The sequence below is a fragment of the Carassius gibelio genome, chromosome A7, assembly GCF_023724105.1.
Source record: "Carassius gibelio isolate Cgi1373 ecotype wild population from Czech Republic chromosome A7, carGib1.2-hapl.c, whole genome shotgun sequence".
Taxonomy (NCBI): Eukaryota; Metazoa; Chordata; class Actinopteri; order Cypriniformes; family Cyprinidae; genus Carassius; species Carassius gibelio.
The window spans coordinates 13783666-13803961 of record NC_068377.1 but is presented as its reverse complement, the minus strand read 5'-3'; the positions used below and the strand labels follow the sequence as shown (position 1 = coordinate 13803961).

General features: G+C 36.1%; 1 protein-coding gene across 1 annotated transcript in view; it reads right to left on the bottom strand.

The window, feature by feature from the left end:
* The window catches only part of LOC128016627 (disintegrin and metalloproteinase domain-containing protein 33), a 92692-nt gene that overhangs the window by 26697 nt on the left and 45699 nt on the right, over positions 1-20296 (bottom strand). The window contains exons 4-10 of the mRNA XM_052601291.1: positions 11330-11405; positions 8620-8696; positions 3912-4092; positions 2141-2206; positions 1482-1553; positions 1150-1316; positions 552-636 (exon numbers count right to left, since the gene is read on the bottom strand). Coding sequence (XP_052457251.1) covers positions 552-636; positions 1150-1316; positions 1482-1553; positions 2141-2206; positions 3912-4092; positions 8620-8696; positions 11330-11405 — 724 coding nt within the window. The remainder of the gene's footprint in view (positions 1-551; positions 637-1149; positions 1317-1481; positions 1554-2140; positions 2207-3911; positions 4093-8619; positions 8697-11329; positions 11406-20296) is intronic.

Genomic DNA, 20296 nt, shown 5'->3' with positions numbered 1-20296 from the left:
ACACCTGAAAAAATTACATGATTAACTCAATGAGGGGGAACAGTGCAAGAGGAAAACAAAGTCCAAATTACATTGTGACCACTACTTATATGAACTACAGTATATTATATAATACTATTATAGAAACTGTGCTGTTGTGTAAAAGTAGCACTGAACACTTTATTAGACTTAATCTGCGTCTGGTAGGTTAGCCCTCAATGCACCTACATATGAAACAAATGTTGACATGCATCAAAAAAAGAACATTTTCCATGTACCACACTGATCTCAGAATGACTAAGCAGCCTATATTGATGTAATAACCCCATCCATGTGTAATATCCAGACGAAAGGCTTCACCACTCATTAGTATTCTGTAAAAGTGATGCTCTCCCACCACACAAAGTAATAGAACCAATAAGAGGCTAATCAGGTGTGTCGGAGCTATTGATCACTTTATCAAATCCCTGCATGAGCTGTACACAAACACACACACACACGCACACACACACACACTATATATACACAGTGTTTACAGCCTGTTCCAGATGCAAGCCTATATGCTTTCTTACCACGTTGATGCCTCCTGAGTTCTCATGACTGCACATCCCCTCCAGTGGAGCCATGCCAATGGTGGTGCCCTTGAAAATCACACCACTGCAGGGAAAACAATATATACTTTCAGTTATGATATCAATAAAATGTATGAGCCATTATTTATCTCTTTAAAGTGATAGTTCATCCAAATTGAAATTTCTTTCATCATATACTCACCCTTATGTAATTCCAAACCTGTATGACTTTCTTTGTACTGCAGAACACAAAATAAGATATTCTGAAGAACCAAACAGTTTTGGTGACCACTTGCTTACATTTCTATCTTTATATGTGTTTTTTTCATATAGGTTTGGAATGGCTAGAGGGTGAGTAAATGATGAAAAAATTTAAGTTTTTAGGTGAAATATCCCTTTAAATATGTATAATCTTCAAAAATAGGAAAAAAACCTGACTAATTATATTTTTTAAAACTTAATACAACATTATTAAAAATATGTTTAACACTGTTTCGTTTGACTGTATACTATCCGTATAAAGCTAAAATTACAATAAAAGGCTACTCTGACAGTCTTGGTTTGTACATGGATACAGTTGGTGTGTTTTGTGACTAACGTGAGTAGCTGGGCATTGTCATGTTTCTTGCGGGATTTGAGTTTCTGTCTCCACTGAAGGAAGGACCAAAGAGTCGAATTCGGCTCCTCATTGATGATGCACTGATCATGTTCAGTCCAAACCTCTAGACCAATCAGAGGTACGCGGATGTTCAAGTCTCTGTAGAACTGATCAGACCAAAACAAACAATTAGGAATATGGCAAAAGGATTTAATTTGTTAAATATAATTATAATACAGACATCTAGGAATTTCGCATTCAGAGAACAAATATGCAGTCTAAATAGTCAACAAAACCTTTGAACCAAAGAAATGCACCCAGGCTTGACATACCTTATCTACATAATTAGCAATTTCCATTATTCTCATTTTAGTTTCGTAAAGGTCCTTGTTTTGCTTTCTGAACTGTAGAGACATGAAGAAATGCCAAGAGGCAAATTGATAAAGACAAATACACAAATGCATAGACTCTGCTTGAGAAACTGCACGTTAAAGAGAAATTTGATTAACTAAATCCAGCCATAATGAATAATATAACCTCCTGTCTCTTTTGGCTTTTGGTGGACATTATACATATTCAATGTAAATGTATGAAAGAACCCAATCAGAAAACTCTGTAACACTGAAAGATTTTCTGCATGCCCCTCACGAAATGTATCCCTCATACCTGAGGACTAAAAAATACACTATTAAATTCACTGATAACTTTTTGATAGCTCCTCATACATGTAAGATATTGGCAATGGGATTGATAGAAAAGAGAGGGAGAGAGCTAAAAAGCCCATCTGAAGCTTTATATTTAAGAAGCTACTGCTCAGTGGCTACATTTGAATGAGAACATAACACTAGGCTTAAAGTATTTGTTCAAAAGCAAGGTTCATATAACTCAGACTTTATTTGAAGCTTTAAAACCTTAATTCCTGTGGTGAACTTTACTGTGTGGAAGTGTCTAATTAGTGCAAATGAGCATGACACAGGCATCAACAGCTTACCAGTGTGTTGTCAGCAACTATATAGAGTTCAATGTACTTTGTAGTACCCCAGGCATTTCGTCTAACCTAGGGGTGGGGATAAAAACAGAAACAAACAAACGACAAACAATATGATAATTGCTGGTGAGCAGGATTTATGGATTTGTTTCTTCTTGAATTTACTATAAAATAAATGTTTCTGCACAGAATGTATTTTTACAAACTGACAACAAAAGCTCGAAGACTGTATGAAACAATACTGTAGCAATGTTTTTACTTTTCGCTGCTTGCCATCACTAATGAGATCCACTAGTGAGTGACGCCTTGTGGTACCATCACAGAGAGGCTCAAATTCACTTTCCAGAACATTCTCGTTCACCATTCCTGGCTGGTGGAATGATCTCCCACTCCAACTGGAATGCTAAATCCCTGACAACTTTCAAGCAACTTGACTTCTCTTTATTTATTCCTTCTCTTTATAGCTTGTACTTATTTGAACAAGGTCTAAAACTTAGTATAACAAGCACTTCCTGTATTTGTTTGCCTCTTTAAGAAGAATCGCTTTATGTATCCCCCAATTGTAAGTCGCTTTGGATAAAGTGTCTGCAAAATGACTAAATGTAAATGTACTGTACTTCAGGGTATGTTTGCATTTTAATTGATGGCTCCAATTTATTTGAAAAACTGCTTTGTCACAGTAATCACAAAAGTGACAGCTAGCACTTCACAGTAACCAAGCAGTAAATAAAATTTGAGGGAAACAGTAAACTAAGCAGAAGAACATAATGTTCATATAAATGATCTTCCATGGCAACCAGTAGACAATAAAAGTGCAATTTGATAAATGTTCATAAGCAATAATAATGAAAGCTCTGCATTCCAAAATTAGTCTCGTCAGGAACTCGCTATAGGGATTTTTGGAAATTGAATGAATCTGTGATATTTAAAGACTCAATGGTATACAGAGACATACTGTACTACAGTATATGAACCTCAAAATTCAGAAACTTTGTAATCCAATTGTATCAGGAATACATCACTGATGAGCGAGCACATTAGTCCACACTGTTTATTAATTTATGGACCCTCTTATTCTAATTTGTAAACAGCAGGCCAGTTAGAAGTCTCTACTGCTCAGCTTTAATGAGAAAGCAAGTGCAAGCAGAACAATAGCAGTAGGAGGGCTCCCAACTCCTGCTAATGATCCTCAAGAGTTTTGTAATAAGCCCATATTATGCACTTCATCAGTCTGAACACTTAACCTGGGCTTAGGATGGCTTTATTTCTCTACTGTAATGAGCCAAAACACACTTTTCTTTCTGCAGCGCATTGTGGGGACAAATGAAATTACTGGTGCACTGAATGCATCACAACAGCTTTGCGTCAGACCTCAATGTTCTTTTCCATAAGTGGCATATCTACTCATTATAGATTGGAGGAAAATAAAACATGTTTGCTTTTGTGAGAGAGAAATTTCTTCTGACATCACACACAATCTACTCATGAGATCTGAAATAGAGACTTAGACACACTGAATAATGATGGTAATGACTGACTGTTATTTCCCAAATGACTATTATGCTTACAACCTAGTGAGAGCTGCTTTACAAAATAAAAAAATAAAAACAATCATTTGTGGAAAGGACTGATGAAATAGACTTTTTGCATGACTTTTATTTCAGTGAAATGTACTGTAAAAATCAACATTTATTACCAAGTCTCTTAATTTTGATGAGATTTTAAATGATGACATAGAAGACACCATAAATGAAAATGTAATTTTTTGACTGACCCTTTGATGCAAAGGTTTAAGACTAGTAAACCGGCTGATGTGTCCAGTCTGATGGCTGTGTCCACAGGTGCCAGTTTTGATCGACAGGTCTTCAGTGCGATAGAAAGTGTGGTGGAGAACCTCCTGGCCTCTGACTGGCTCCAAGTAGTATGTATCATTTGAGTTCAAGACGATCAAACCTCTGCAGAAGGAAAGGGGAGTAATGTTAGCTAGCTCAAATGATCTCTTGTTAAAGTTCTGTCAATTGCCAATCATTTACTCACCCTCCAGTGCTTTCAAACCTCTATGATTTTATTTCATTTTATTTTGGACCCCAAATAATATTAGACCCCATTGACTTTCATTGTATGGGCAAAAATCCCAGAAAGTCATAGTGGGTCGGAACAACATGAAGTTGAGTAAATGATGGAAGCATTTTTGGTGAACTATTCATGTAAGGGTGTTTTTTTTTTGAGGTTGCCCTTCCTAGTACTTTGAAAGAATGTCAGTAAAAGAGATGTCCATATCTATGAGTTCATTTTCATTTAGAGTATAATTTTAATGTTTCGTGATCCTTTTTTTAGCCTCAGTATAGTTAACGGCATTAAGTAGTTATGCATTAACTAATCGAGATCAAAAGTGCTGCTGAAATGCTGCTGGATTTGAGATCTCCCAGAACACACTCAAAATTTGACATCTGTAAAAACCTTTTCAAACAGTACATTTGGAAAATAAATAAAGAATAAAGTCCATGAGACTGCAGGGTGACCTATTAGACATTTCAGGTTTCAGACTGGTGTTCCCCCTTTGTGCCTATGATATGTCCTCAATTTGCATTTTTCCATATGATGTGGGTTCAGATGAAGACAGAGGAATAAAGATTCAAACAAAGTTTAATAGTACAATCCAAATATGTAAACGTGATTCATGACCGGACAAAGAATCCAGGTATGGGGTACAATTTAATAATGCAACCACAAATGAGACAATAAATCAAACACAACTGAACAGATCAAACTAATAATGACAGTGACCACAAAAACCAGGAAGTGCAGGAAATAGAGCTGAAGTTCTTTGCCCGAACCCGATGGGACCCGTCGGGACCCGACGGGTTCGGGCTTAATTTCTATCATCTTACGCGGGCTTGGGCCGGGCTCGGGCTTGCGCTCCGGTTTGCGAGGTAAACGCGCGGTCATGTGATGTGTTTCGATTAGCGCGAGAAAGATGCGAAAATGAATGCTGAGCAGGTGTAAAGGAGGCTTGCCTCTGGTGATTACGTTTTGGTTGCACCAGCAACTAAAGCAAACTCTGAGGTGTGGAAAAGTTTTGACCATGCTTATAATGAGAATAATGAGTGAATAATGACGCACCATCAGTGAGCGCAGGAACGCGCTGAAGCCATCTACAGTGGATTCAATCATTTTCCTCCACGAAAACATGTAGACCTAGCCTAATCTCTGTGAGTAAAGGTTTTTCAAATGATAACTAAATATTCATTGAGTCTTAAATGCATAATGTTGACAGAGTATTTACGCTAATGTTGGCATTATTATTTTATTAAATAAAGCAAATCCGGCGGAGCCTTTATCTTAACTTCGTTATTGCCAAATACCCATCTTAATTTAAAATTTATCTTATTATTTTTTTTTTAAATGACTCGTTTTTATTGGTGCGTTGGTCTATTTATAGGTTAAATGAGCCTATGTCTAGAATGCTGAGATGTTACGATGTCACAGAGGACTTATTTTATTTCTTTATTCCAACTTCCAAGTGGTCTAGTCTACGTTAGTTATGAGTAAATTATGTTAAAACATGAATAAATTACTCACTGTTGACAAAAGGCAAAAGAGCTGTGTGCGTGCGCACATTTGAATAATGTCGGGCTGTAAACGGGTTCGGGCTTTAAAAAAGCTGTCAATCAAAATGTACTTGTCGGGCTCGGGCCGAAACCTGTCGGGCTCGGGTCCTGTCGGGCCTAACTTTTAAGGCCCGATTACAGCTCTAGCAGGAAAACCAATAAAGGAAAAATGGGAACTGATGAATTACAAACTAAATGTCCATGAACTAAACTAACAGAATATAACTGTGACAGTAGGATGAATACTAGACTAATGACTGCTGAAAATTCAACTTGACTATCACAGGAATATTATTAACTATAAATATTAACAATAAAAATACAAAAACAATCAACTACATTACTGTAAATTTTTGAAATGGACTGATGCCTCTATTTACTACAGACTATGTCACACATCAACGCATGACCTCTGTTGAGCTGAGGGTAAACAAACACAAAAGTTGCCTTAAGGAAATGCAATATGAAAACATATAGTGCTAATTACGTTTGCTCTTGCAAAATCTTGCAGCAGCTGTTCAATGACTTCATCTGTCTTCATAAGAAATGCAAGACCTTTGGCAATATCTAGAGACAGACTCTCCACGGCTTTGCCCTTAAAAACACTGTTACTTTCATATAACTGGCTCATCAACTCAATATAAACTCTTTATGTCAAAAGAGTGACTGCTCTCATAGAGTATGTGCACTGAATGATCAGCAATGAAAGCAAACACACTTTAGGGAACGTTGATTCATCCCACAACTACCCTGACTGATGCTCTCTGATTTCACACAATTTTACTGTAAATGACAGCTTCATTTATCCTCTAGCCACATTTAACCAATTATGTGGCCAATAAATCTTTGGTATTTCAAACTTTATAACAGTAATAGTATCACAATTTATTGTATTATATTTATTCCTGTAATGGCAAAACTCAGTTTTCAGCAGCATTCAGTCTTCATACTACAATTCTAATTATTATAATTGTTGAAAACAAAAGTGCTGCTTCATTTTTTTTTTTTTTTTTTGTGGAAACAGTTTGTTTCATGATTCTTTGATGAATAGAAAGTTCAAATGAACACTCTTTATTTTGAAAGAGACATATTTTGGATAATTTTATATTAAAATAACATAAAAAATTTCTTCACCATGTCCTTGCCAAATATAAGTATTAATTTCCTTAGAAAAATAAATAATAAAATAAAATAAGATCTTACTGACCTCAGACTTTTAAAAAGTATATATATGAGGTGTACAAACTAATGGTTATATAATTTAACAATGACTATAAATAACCATATGTATAATAAATAGGGGTGTAACGGTTCACAAAATTCACGGTTCGGTTCGATACGATACACTGATGTCACGGTTCGGTTCGGTTCGGTTCGATACGTTTTAGATACAGCAAAATGTAAAAACATCTCAACTTTTCAGAATGCCGCAAGCGCACCGCGGGTCATGTGACAAGAACTAACCAATCAGCTTCATCCTTTCCCGTAACAACGTTGAGAGCTCAGCCAAGATAAAGGATCAGCTGATCATAGTTGTATATGGATTGCAATTTTGAAATAAATTTAGTAGCAGAGCTACTGCAAGCGATTTTTAGAGCTGCAAATCCATTTATCCTTCGCTGAAATTTCCGCGTCTCATGGAGAGAGCACGTCATTGTTGCTTAGCAAAGACAGACGCCTCATGAGCGCTTCTGCCCAAGCGCTTTGGAAAGGAGGAGAAAGACGCGCTTAGCGTTTTCCATGCGTTTTTAGGCACGATATGTGAACCAGACCTGTTGGTTATTGGAGGATCTTCTCATTTCTAGTCTGTTAAACGCATTGGCTATTTTGCAATGAGCCTTCAGCGCGTACTGAGTGAGCGAGCGCCTGCTGAGTAGCCTAACATAAACATATAAGATGGTGTTTTTTTCTTCTTCGGGAGTGTCAGGGGCGTTGCCTGTTACGTTGTTTGGGTTATTGGGCTACCTTGTTGAACGCATATCATTATATTTCTCTCTCTCTCTTTTTTTTTTTTTTCAAATATAATTAATTACTCCAACGAACCGTTCGGTATACATAATGCGTACCGCGTACCGAACCGAAAGCGTCGTACCGAACGGTTCAATACGAATACGCGTATCGTTACACCCCTAATAATAAAGAATGTAAATTTAAAGAATATTAAACTTGTTATATTACCAGTAACATAAATGTGTGGTGAAATATAAATAATCCTTAATTTAACACCATGACAAAACTTTTGCACCTGGTTTGTAAAACTTGGAAAACATTCACTTGTGTATGTTTCAAAGATGGATGTTTAGTTTGTACTGTATCTCTATGGGCATTAGCTTTAAATCAGCAGGAACAGACAGGGGCAGATGAAGTTTCAAGGTTGTTTTTGGATATTGTTTGTAAGTAGAGCAAAGCTTTCAGGCCTAAATGATCGACTGAGCACAACAAACTATTTACATTCTGGTAGGGCCACAGCATTAGTCATCACTGCTTAAATTCAATAACCTGGCCAAAATATTTCTCCTCTTCACAAATTAAGCTCACAGAATTGTGCTGCATATGAAAAATTAAAGTCGGCATACTTTTTGCAAGCACAAATGAAGAGTATATTCTAGATTTTCTTTCTCTCTATGGAGCATTTTGTACTTTCATATATCCATGTAAACCCAGAAACAAATACTTGCTCACAAAATCTTATTCACACAACTAACTGAAAAACAGTCATACAATGATACCCACAGGATGCTCATACAATCAAGCAGTGTACATCCTTATCATGCTAAACTGTGTGACATTTTAGACTTCCTAAGACATGTGACCGAATAAAATGAGCGTATTGTGTCTGAAGAGAATCCAATTACGCAAGACATGACATACCTCATTCCCAAACATGTGCTCAGAGCCACCCAAGAGTCAGCATGACCTTTGACCCTCCCGTGATAGAAGCAATGTTCCTGGAGATGAAAGGAGAGAAAGAGATTACTGGAGGCAGGGCAAAGAAAAACGAGATAAGAGGGAGCAGTTTGCTCAAGAGATAGGCTGTGGAGATAATGTTGTTCATAAAATGGACAAAATCAAGTTAATGGAACACCTATCTAATTACTGGTAAAAATACTACATCTGTAAATCACAATTAAATTTGTAACATTTTTGGCTTTCAGGTTTATTGGACTTAATTAGTCTTCCTCTTTTTGATTGTGGCCCCAAAAAACGTCTCTCAGGAGTTTACAGTTAACATCTGAAAAATAATCGCTCCATTTAACTCTTCTGAAACCATTCCAAACTACGTTTAAGTGATATTCCTTTAGCTATTCAAAAGGCTTATATGAACGGTCAGACCGTGAAATTAGTTCATTTATTTGAAGAGACAGGAAGCAATAGAAGGATGGTCAAGCACGACAGACACAAATCAATGCTTGACAATCCCTGCTTCTAAAATATATCTACTTCTCTACTATATAGTAAGTGAAAAACAGTATGTGAAATTACTAGTATGTGCAAATTCATAGAATTCATAAAATCGTAGGAGAAAAGTACCCAGATTACTGGTTACAGTACTAAGAGTGTGTGTGGGTGTTGTGATTGAAATCTGCAGCAGTACTTCCACTTCTTCCTGTCAGTGCTACCTCTTTGTCTCTATTGTAGTCAGTAGATCAAAATTGCACCCCATTTATTCACAGATCCATTCTACATGCCATCATTTCATACCACCATAGGAAATATTTTCATTTCCAATAACTGGAACTAAGACATTAAACTGATTTGCTATAATGTGAAGCCTGGATACTGACAGTTTAATCTTCCCACTGAAGGACTCATGAATATTAGATTTTCTTTCATACTTTTTTTTTTCATGAAGTTATAAATACAATGCTACTTAAAACTCTTTGAGTGTGTGTGTGTGTGTGTGTGTGTGTGTGTGTGTGGTGTTACTAAAGGGGAAAAAATCACAACCTGATTGTAATGCACGGTTAGCCAGCTGGCTTAGGGATCAGTCCCTTCTGTCATATTTTTCTTTTCAGATGCTGGTTGTCAAAAGAAAGACAGAAAGAAGGAGAAATCCTCAGCGATTTTCCCTAGATTGAATTACCACGTCTATCACAACAGGGAGCGAGAGGGGTGCTGTGATTTCTGTGGTAACTAAAGCAAAGTGCTCATTCCCTATAAAAGCTCTTTGTGTGTTAGCACCCAATGGTGAGCTGTATGCCTATCCTGTGCTGCTCACTCAAGGGGGCAGCTGAAAGCTGTTAAAAGCGCTCAAAAATAATCAGGGGTGTGACTTCACTCCCATCAACCCTTGTCAAGTGATGGAAACGCAATTACAAAGATCAGAGCTTGTGCAGGGACTGTAAGTGGATTTGGGATCCTTCATAACAGTCCGGAAAGGCAGTTTACGGCTGAAGAAATTCACTTGTGGTTTTGTACCCTTCTCTGGCTGATCAATAAGTAGGATTTTGGGGATGCGTGGAGCAAAACAAGACTGTTTTGCACTGAACAGACAGCGTGAAAAATCTAGCAATTTTGTCTTATATTCCGAGTCACACTTTTTGAAATCGAGTCGCTCTTGTCCTTGATTGAACCCGGCACTTCACATCTCAACCACATTTAACGGAAGCACAACTTTCTGCAAGACTTAGCAATAAATTATCTGTGTAAAATCTGCCTTCTGCAGCTAAAATATATAGCGATGGAACCTCCAGAGTCTTCTTTGCCCATTAACTGAATGTTTTGCAGGAACTGAAATAAGGAAAGAATTATTCATGACAAAAATATCCCTACTGGCAGCTTTAGACTGTTTACTGTCTATATTGTATAAGGGTGTTTATTTGTGATTTGAGTGTTCAAGTACATTAATAGGCTTTCTCATATTCTCACATTTGAGAAAGACAGAGATAGCATAATATACTCTAAAAATTTCCAGTTATATATTATAGTATTTTATGTAGTAAAAATTATTGTATTACAATAAGTAGAATACAAATAAATATGAGTACGAAGAGAAACATTTATTAAAATGCATTACAATAATGATATGTTGGAAATAGGACTGAGATTTGTTTTGTGAGATACATTCCTAAACAAATTATTTATAAATTAGGACTAACAATCTGTTATTATTATTATTTTTTAATAATTTTATTTTTTTCATTTAACTGCTCATGACACAGTACATGGTTCATTACATGATATACTCATTAAATAATTTAATGTCTTAGAATAGTGATAATTCTAAGACATCTAATTATTGCGGCAGTTGAAAACGAATGATGTTTTTTATATCTGCAACACTGAGCCCATTACTGGCTTACAGTCCACAGGAATATATTTTGAAATCATGTTTTTTTATTTTTATTTATTATTTGTTTTTTTATAATTAATCACACTAAACAAATAAGTTTAATTGACATACTAATCTAACATTTATGTTTTTAACATTCTGTTGTAAGATTATAAATCGAGCTTTACATGTCAAGCAAATAAAACACAATGAAACTGAAATATGAGAACTGAGAAAAGCAAAGAGGAACAAAGACACACAGAGACAGACAGACACACACACACACAGAGATGCCTTAGTCCTACTTACAGTGTGATTGTTGATTTGAGTGACAGGGCGGCCATTCTCATAGTGAGTTTCAGTAAAGCCTTGACCCAGGAGCTCCCTAAGAGAGACAAAGTGGGAAAAAAACTAAGTGTCACTGTGATAACACCACACACACATACTCTTTTGGCAGAGGTTTATGCCATTTCACCAATACTTAGTCTTTTCAAGCAATGCTTTGCACATTAAGATACAGAGAAAAGATGCTTCTATACACGTTTCAGGGTTGACTACACAATCATAATGCACAGGATGAAAAATTGATATTTGTTTTGAGTTTGCTAAATATTATAATTACCTGTTTCAAATAAGTTGCATTTGCTGTAAGTGAGCATTAAAAAACAGTACTCTAAATGTAAAACTCCCAAATGCAATATTAATATAGGATGATACACTACCATTCAAAAGTTTAAATTCAGTAAGAGCTTTTCTAAATACTTTTATTCAAGCAAGGACGAAACAAATTCATCAAAAGTGACAGTACATCTATATTGTTACAACAGGTTTCTTTTTAAAATCAGTGTTGTTCTCTGTACTCATCAGAGAAACCTGAAAATGGTTTCAACAAAAACACGAAGCAGCACAAATGAAATGTAATTACATTTTTTTTTGTTGAGCACCAAATCACCAAATTAGAATGATTTTTTGAAGATATTTAGACTGTCTGTACAGATTTCGAGTCTACATAAACTAATATGGTATTGATAAATAATATTAATCACAGACCCTCTGAATAAAAAAAAAAAGTTATGCTCCCATTCAGATGGCAGATGGCATTTTCCTGTAAAAGCCTCACACGATTCAAAGCACTTGCTCAATGAGAGAAAATAAAAACATATGATCTCAACTAGCCATCAGTCCTGCTCTATTCCATCATTCCTTCAAGAAGTGAATCTTCATCACGCTGTCCTCTATCGGGAAATACCAGGCTGATAAGAGGCCAGGCTTTAGCTGGAGTGTTATTGTGTGGCTTTGGACAGGGCTGGTGGTCAGAGCCGTGATCTTTTCAGAGAGGGAGGCTATGATTAGAGCAAAGGGTGTGCAGGATGTGAGTACCGACTCTGTCATCTAGTCTATCCATCAGGACATGCACAAAGAACAACACACACACAAACACACATGCAGAGAGCCACTACAACATTTATAACCATAAAGTCACGTTGTTACATTTTGTGTGCCACTGGCTCTCTGATTATGGAGCATGACTGCAGTCCACAGCACATGCAGGATTTCCTTAACTAAACGATGAGATATGATACTTAAAGGTGAAGTGTGTTATTGAATAGCCACTGGAGTCACTGAAACAGAATTGCAAAAATAATGACTTTAAAGCATACATTCTATAACACATTCCCTGCCCGCAATAGGTCAGACTAAATGGATATCATAAAAAAATGAAGGATTTATTTGAGTACAGTTATGAATTTCCATGAGAGTATTTTTGTCAGACTTGCGACACAGGCCAAAGTTGTATGCTGTTTACACTTTTAGAAAAATAGATCACTTATAGCTGTCTCTGCATGTAAAAATACTCGCAGAATTTTAACATAATAAAAATTTGTTCCAATTTGTCAGTCAGATTGAATGAAATTTGTATATTAATGGAATTAAAGTTATAGATTGTTATACATTAGCTTGTTTATTTTGCTACAGTGCATGACCCATACTAACAGGAAACTATGGTCAAAAGCTGTAATTCCAGTCACACAGCTTTGCAATGCTGTTTGGAACTGTTTCGAAATATGGATTCGGGAAACACCAAATGTTGGTATTGAGAGAACTAAGAGTTGGCTAACTATGCTCTTGCGAAATGGCTATATTTTCCAAAACCCACATCACTGAGCCGTAAGTAGACAAGTCAAACAGCTCAAACTAAACAACATTTTAAAAGCACTACAGTGCAATGTATTTACATTTGAATGAGATGAATGCCATGTACAGCATACAGTAAATTATCGCTGAATAAACTAAGAAAGTCTCTACACACGGAAATTAAAAATACATTGCAGCATTGGAACACAAATCACTTCACAGACTAAACAATTACGGTGTTACAGTTAAAAGCCTCTCTCTTTCCCACTTTTAAATTATTGTTCTAATAGAAGTAAGTGATACTTTCACCTATCTAGTGGCTATAGTGAGAGCATAGAGACTAACCTTAAGAAACATCTGTGTGAAACATTCTTTGATCTCAATTCAATATCCCTTTGTGAATGATATTGCTTTTTGGGATGAAGCTCTAACAATGGCAATACCACCAAAACAGAAGAGGTGAGTCATTAGACCACAATTTTGCAAAGAGCTGCTGAGGAGCGAGGAATAGGTTAGGAAATGAAAAAAAGTCTCGAAACATGCAGCGAATCAGAGTGATGACCTTTTGCATCCGACAAGAATGAAATGATGGCACATTTTCAATCTAAAGCTGGCGTGGAGACTGCCGCTGAGACTGAGGAGATGGTTGTGTGTGTGTGCACGCGCATGTCCATAACATTTCAATAAGAGAACACAGCTTGCAGTTTGATTTGTGTATTATCACTGAGAGAGCACCATTATCTACGCATTCATGAATTATCTCCATGATTTTCACACTTTATGAGACCCCAATTCCCCAAACTCCAGCCATAATAACTACAAGGATTCAAAAGTGTTTCATAAATGCCACAAACCTTCACTGTGCTGATCTTCTCCATCGGTCTATCACCCTGTACTTAGAATTACCACCATTATAAAGGTAAGCACTTTTTACAGCATAGTGAGAAATGCACTCTTTTTTTGTATTACAATTAACAAACAAAACACACCTACCTATTAGCAAACCTCACATCCACACATAAACACTAACCACTCGAGCAAATCACTACTCTGTGCTACACACTCATTACCTCTTCTGCGCTCAGCCACACTGACACAGTGGCAAACATCTGTGAGTTGTGGGGGAAAAAGACAGAGAACTTAATGTGATCAACCAGGTTTGAGTCATTGTTTTAATGCTGATCCTAACTAATAACCTGCAGGCTAAAACCCTCTGACATTTACAGTTCACTTTGCATGTCAATAGGTCAGTGTTTTTTGTGCAATTGTGTCCAAATAACTCTCATGGACAGATTTACTTTGATGTTTAAATCTCCAGAATGAAATTATGTTGTTCTTTTTAAACAGGTAACTTCTTGTTACACATTTCCTACATAAATCTTCAGTTAAGTTTGCTTACACAGTGCTTTACAATTAGTCAAAGTCATCTCAGGTCGTCATGACAACAAAATGCCCCTTGAAGCTACACTTAGCATCCATATTTCAATTACAAACACATCTTGCGTGGTTGTAGAACCTAAAGTCACTGAATTCAATGATGAACGGCCTTTAACTGTCATTTTGCATTATTGACACACTGTTTTCCTAATGAATGTTGTTCAGTTGCTTTGACGCAGTGTATTTTGTTTAAAGCGTTATATAAATAAAGACTTGACTTGACTTAAAGTTGCCTTAATTCTTTAAGCAATTCAGACAATGTAACAACAAGCTTTCATTTTGTATATTCCTGATATTAAAGGGTTAGTTCACCCAAATAGCAAAATTATGTCATTAATAACTTATCCTAATTTTGTTGAAAACCTGTAAGACCTCCGTTTATCTTTGGAACACAGTTTAAGATATTTTAGATTTAGTCTAAAATAGAGAGCTCTCAGTCCCTCCATTGAAACTGTGTGAACGGTATACTGTCCATGTCCAGAAATGTAAGAAAAACATCATCAAAGTAAGTCCATGTGACTGTGTCAGAGGGTCAGTTTTTTTTTTTTTTTTAAGCATCGAAAATACATTTTGGTCTAAAACTATGACTTTATTCAGCATTGTCTTCTCTTCCGTGTCTGTTGTGAAAGAGAGTTAAAAACAAAGCAGTTTGTGATATCCAGTTCTTTTTGAACCAGTTCACCAAATCGAACTGAATCATTTTAAATGGTTTGCATCTCCAATACACATTAATCCACAAATGACTTAAGCTGTTAACTATTTTAATGTGGCTGACACTCTCTCTGAGTTAAAACAAACCAATATCCCGGAGTAATTCATGTACTCAAACAATACACTGACTGAACTGCTGTGAAGAGAGAACTGAAGATGGACACAGAGCCGAGCCAGATAATGAACAGGCTGACTCGTTCTCGAGTCAAGAACTGTTTCTGTCAGACGCGTCCGATTCGTGAACCGAGGAGCTGATGATACTGCGCATGTGTGATTCAGCGTGAAGCAGACTGACACACAGAGCATCTGAAACAGAGCTAATTGTTTTGGTGATTGATTCTGAACTGATTCATTGCTAGTTTGCCAATGACGCCATTACATCAAGCACAAAAGAACCAGTGAACCGTTTTCTTCAACCGGTTTATTGAATCAAACTGTCCAAAAGAAGTACAGGTGATCCGAAAACCGATGCAAATGGTTCTTGACTCGTGAACGAGTCTATGTTTTGTTCATTATTTGGATCGGCTCGGTGTTCATCTTCAGTTCTCTCTTTCACAGCAGTACAGTCAGTGTACAGTTTGACAAAATGAATTACTCTGGGATATTGGTTTGTTTTAACTCAGAGGGAGTGTCAGCCACATTAAAATAGTTAACAGCTTAAGTAATTTGTGGATTAATGCTTATTGGTACTCAAACCGTTTAAAACGATTCAGTTCGATTTGGTGAAGTGGTTCAAAAAGATCCGGTTACATCGAATTATTCGTTCGCGAACCGGATATCGCAAACTGCTTTGTTTTGAACTCTCTCTCACAACAGACACATAAAAGAAGACAATGCTGAATAAAGTGGTAGTTTTTCCTATTTTTGGATCAAAATGTATTTTCGATTTAGTCCGAGAGCTCTCAGTGCCTCCATTAAACTGTATGTACGGTATACTGTCCTTGTCCAGAAGGATAAGAAAAACATCATCAAAGTAGTCAATGTATTTCTCACAATGTGACTACCAGTGTTAATTTCGTTGACTAAATATTTTCGTCATTATTTTCGTCACGAATATATTTTTGCGGACGAAAACGAAACGAAAACTAAAATAGAAGGCACTGATGGAGACTAAAACTATGACTAAATTGATTGACATTATCGTCAACGAATAAAGGACGAGACGAAAATAGACTGTGACGAAAATCAAATCAGCAGACGGGAGAGATGCGAGGAATGAACAAAAGAACCGGCAAAACGGAACAGACTGCATGAGAGAAGAGAACCAATCCGAGCCTGACTTATTGAGACGTGAAGCGAAGGTTTTCAGTTTTTAAATGAGCTCCCGGGAAGATGGCATTCGAAGAGGTGATGTCTAAAAGAGCGACAAAATGTCCACAGCTCACTTCACGTTTGACGACGAACAAAACAAAACAAACTGTAAAGCACGCGGAGCGCTCATTCGTGGCAAGAACACAACCAATTTGAAAAGACATTTACAGACGAGCCACCCGGACATTTTCTCAAATGTAATTTCACAACGATGTTCTTTTGTTTATTGAGCTAAGCAAAATTGGAAGACTGCTGTGCGTAGATGTTGTAACATTAAATATTACGAACTGAAAAGTACTGTAAAATAGCCCCTTCTTCAGATTAGATGCGAGCACAATACTAATACGTAATATCATGATAAATACATTTGATTTATACTAATGTTTAGTATGTTTTATAATGTTCTACTTGTTGACAATATCACAAATATTTCTATATTAGTCATGTGAAACATGAATGTTCACATCCTATCATTATACATACAAATCTAGCAATATTGTAGTATTTAAAACATACAATATTGCTAGACAAATGAATACCTTATAAAATCTTGTTACTTTTTTTTATCCACCTAGCTGCCAACTTATTAAATATTTACTTTAAATGTATGCACTTATTGTTCAGCTCAGCTGTAAGCTTTAAGGTCCTGGACCTAACTTTATTTTTCTTTTATTGATGGTCAATTGGCAGCTAGTTATTGTTTACATTATCATGACAGTGTTTGTTGCTGCATAAAAGCTTTTGAATCGAAATAAAGACACAGTTGTGTTGAAATAAAGTTGAATTTGTGTTTTATATATTTTGGTTAAGTTTGTTTCCTATACCAGCTGTAAAAAATTGTCTAGTAAATCTGTTATTGATTTTAGTCTTATTTTAGTCGACTAAAATACCAAGCAATTTTAGTCGACTAAAATAAGACTAAAATTAAAACAAATCAGATGACTAAAACTCAACTAAAACTAAAAAGAATTATAGTCAAAAGACTAAGACTAAAACTAAATAAAAATTTCGTGTCAAAATTAACACTGGTGACTACTTTATTATTTAAATATTAAATACAAAAGGAATATATAAAAAGGATTCTAAAAATATAAAAAGTATTTTCTTTTACCGTTTGATTTGTACAGATTAATATAGACATCAACAGAAGTATTTGGGTAACTTATAAAGCTGTGAAATGGCCTCAGCAAATGGTGGCACATTTATTCTACTTGTTTAACCAAGGGAAAGAATAATAAAAAAAGGGAAATGTATTCATACTGAAGAACCACCTTTACTATTGGGCACAATAATAGAAAAAATATTAAATGTCTTTTAATTAATTTCACAAGGTCCCTGTGGCCACAAAACCACTGAACTGAAACATTTTTTTTTCCTCCATGGACTGAAAGCTAAATCATCCGCTAGTAGTTTTCAGCAGGTAAACTTGGGCAGTGGCAGTGGTCTGTGCAGTTCAATCAAGCGAGAGTTGAATGGCGATTCATTTCTGAGGTGGAGCCCCAGTAGGTAAAAGATAGAGGAGAGGACGGGAGCATGATTTGAGAAAGACGGCAGGAACTTTAAGAGCACTGAAAAAACAACATAAGGTCTCTATTTACACTAAAGGGTCTTTAATCAAACAATGCATATGTCTGCTATAAATGACACACTCAAAATCAACGAAAGTGCAATAAAGTGCAAAACTGTATGTTAAATTCACCAGAGCATTTCCTGCATATTGATGTGCTGCAATCTGAGTCCCACCTTCTACATTATATTGGGCAAAGGTTGGCTGCCAAATGTAAGCAAGTGCACATCCATCTGCTTCCTTCAACTAATGTAGCACATCCATCCTTTTGCTCCCACTGATGTAACACCCTCCAACAGTTACCTGACTGAATGAATAGCTGGCATGAGAAAATGTGAGACTGTTAAGGAATCAAGCGTCACTGAGATTATGCAATTCCTTTTAAAGATAATGTGCGTAATTTTTTTGAGCATCTTTTTCCTATACTAACTTAAAACGCAGAGACAACAACATAAGCTTAAAGTCGGTTGACTTCCAGTAGAGAGTAAACACTGTTTTGACTTTTGGCTTTACCAATAGTGTTACATTGGGGAGGGACTTGTATTTGAGTGGTGTCCCAAAAGTCCTAATTTAAAGTCCAGCAGCATGAAACAAGTGACTGTGTTGAATATAATTGAATCATTGAATCATTCACTCAGCCAGTTTGTTCAAAAACATTGATTTATTTAGGAACTAAACAAATTACTGTCTTTATGATTGAGTCACTGAATCATTCACTGAGCTGAAGTGTTCATAAAATGCTGATTCATTAAAGTACAAAACAAACGAGTGTTTGCATGAGTGAATCACTAAATCAATCACAATGAGGAATGAACTAAAAGTGATTGTTGCTAAACTCATATCCATGTGCTTGTTTATTATTCTTACTATTTCAGCCATAGGAAGATATGGTAAATATAGTAAGAGTTGTATGCATTTCTGAATTTAGCTTGTCTTTATGTGTAAATCATTGAATCATTCACTCAACTGATTTGTTCAAAATCACAGACTGTGTATATCAGGGGTCAGCAGTTAGCAGACAGTGGACTGAGACAACAGTTGCACCATTACCATTTCTTCACTTTAAGTTAGCAGTGCATCCAAACAGCAGAGATGCACACACCACAAGCACTCTGGGTTGACTTAGACCCTTCAATTAAATTTTTGTGAATAATTAATAATGTGGTGCCTTTACACAATGAAGTTTTTTGAAAATACAGGGGCTGGACCCTTGTAACTGAACACCCCTGGTCTATATATGGCCGTGTCTCATTTCGAAGGTTGTCCCTCTGGAGGTGGAGCATATGACATTGTATTTACTAAATCAATAAATTGTTTACTCAACTTAATCATTCAGAAACAATAACTATTTTAGTTGGTCACATTAGGATGCAGGACATTGGTTCTGTGGTGAAATTTTTCATTAGCAGGTTGAAAACAGACAAAACAATGGGCTATATTGTTTCAAGAGTAAATATAATGCTATAAAAGAACACTGTTGCTTTTCACTACAATCTAGGGCTTTTTTGTCAGACTTCAAACATCAAAGTGTGATGAGTCTCAGTTTTCTAGTGTGCGTTCTGTTGTCATTCACCTGCCTTTAATGATAATAATGTTTATGTTGATTGCTCAATCCCAGATAATAAGAGACGGACAAAAAAAAAAAAAAATCAAAATGGAAGCTGTGCTGGTCCAATTCTTCTGCTGGACATCAGAAGAACCACACAGTACAGCTTCTAAAGAAACAATGGTGAGGATTTGCAGTGTAGGAGGCACTAAGGTGAAAATAAGTGTGCCTCATCACACTTCTGTGGGTTAACTGTCCAGTGGACTTCGTCTTAGATTAATGTGCTTGTTTTATGCATAGCTGGGTTTGAGGAAATAAAAGAATTGGACTTGTCTCAGTTTGTGTATGAGTGTTTTTTTTTTTTTTTTTAAGAAGAAAAACAAGTGCAATTCAGCAATCAGCAGAAGAAAAAAAATACTTATAGTTCTTAATTGAAAGGCTTACTTGAACACACTTAAAAAAAAGAGCCATCTCATAAGAAAAAGCCACCTTACGTACAAATTCACTATTCATTTCTTTATCTGTTCACACATATGCATTGCACATTGGTTTATTGCATAGATAAACA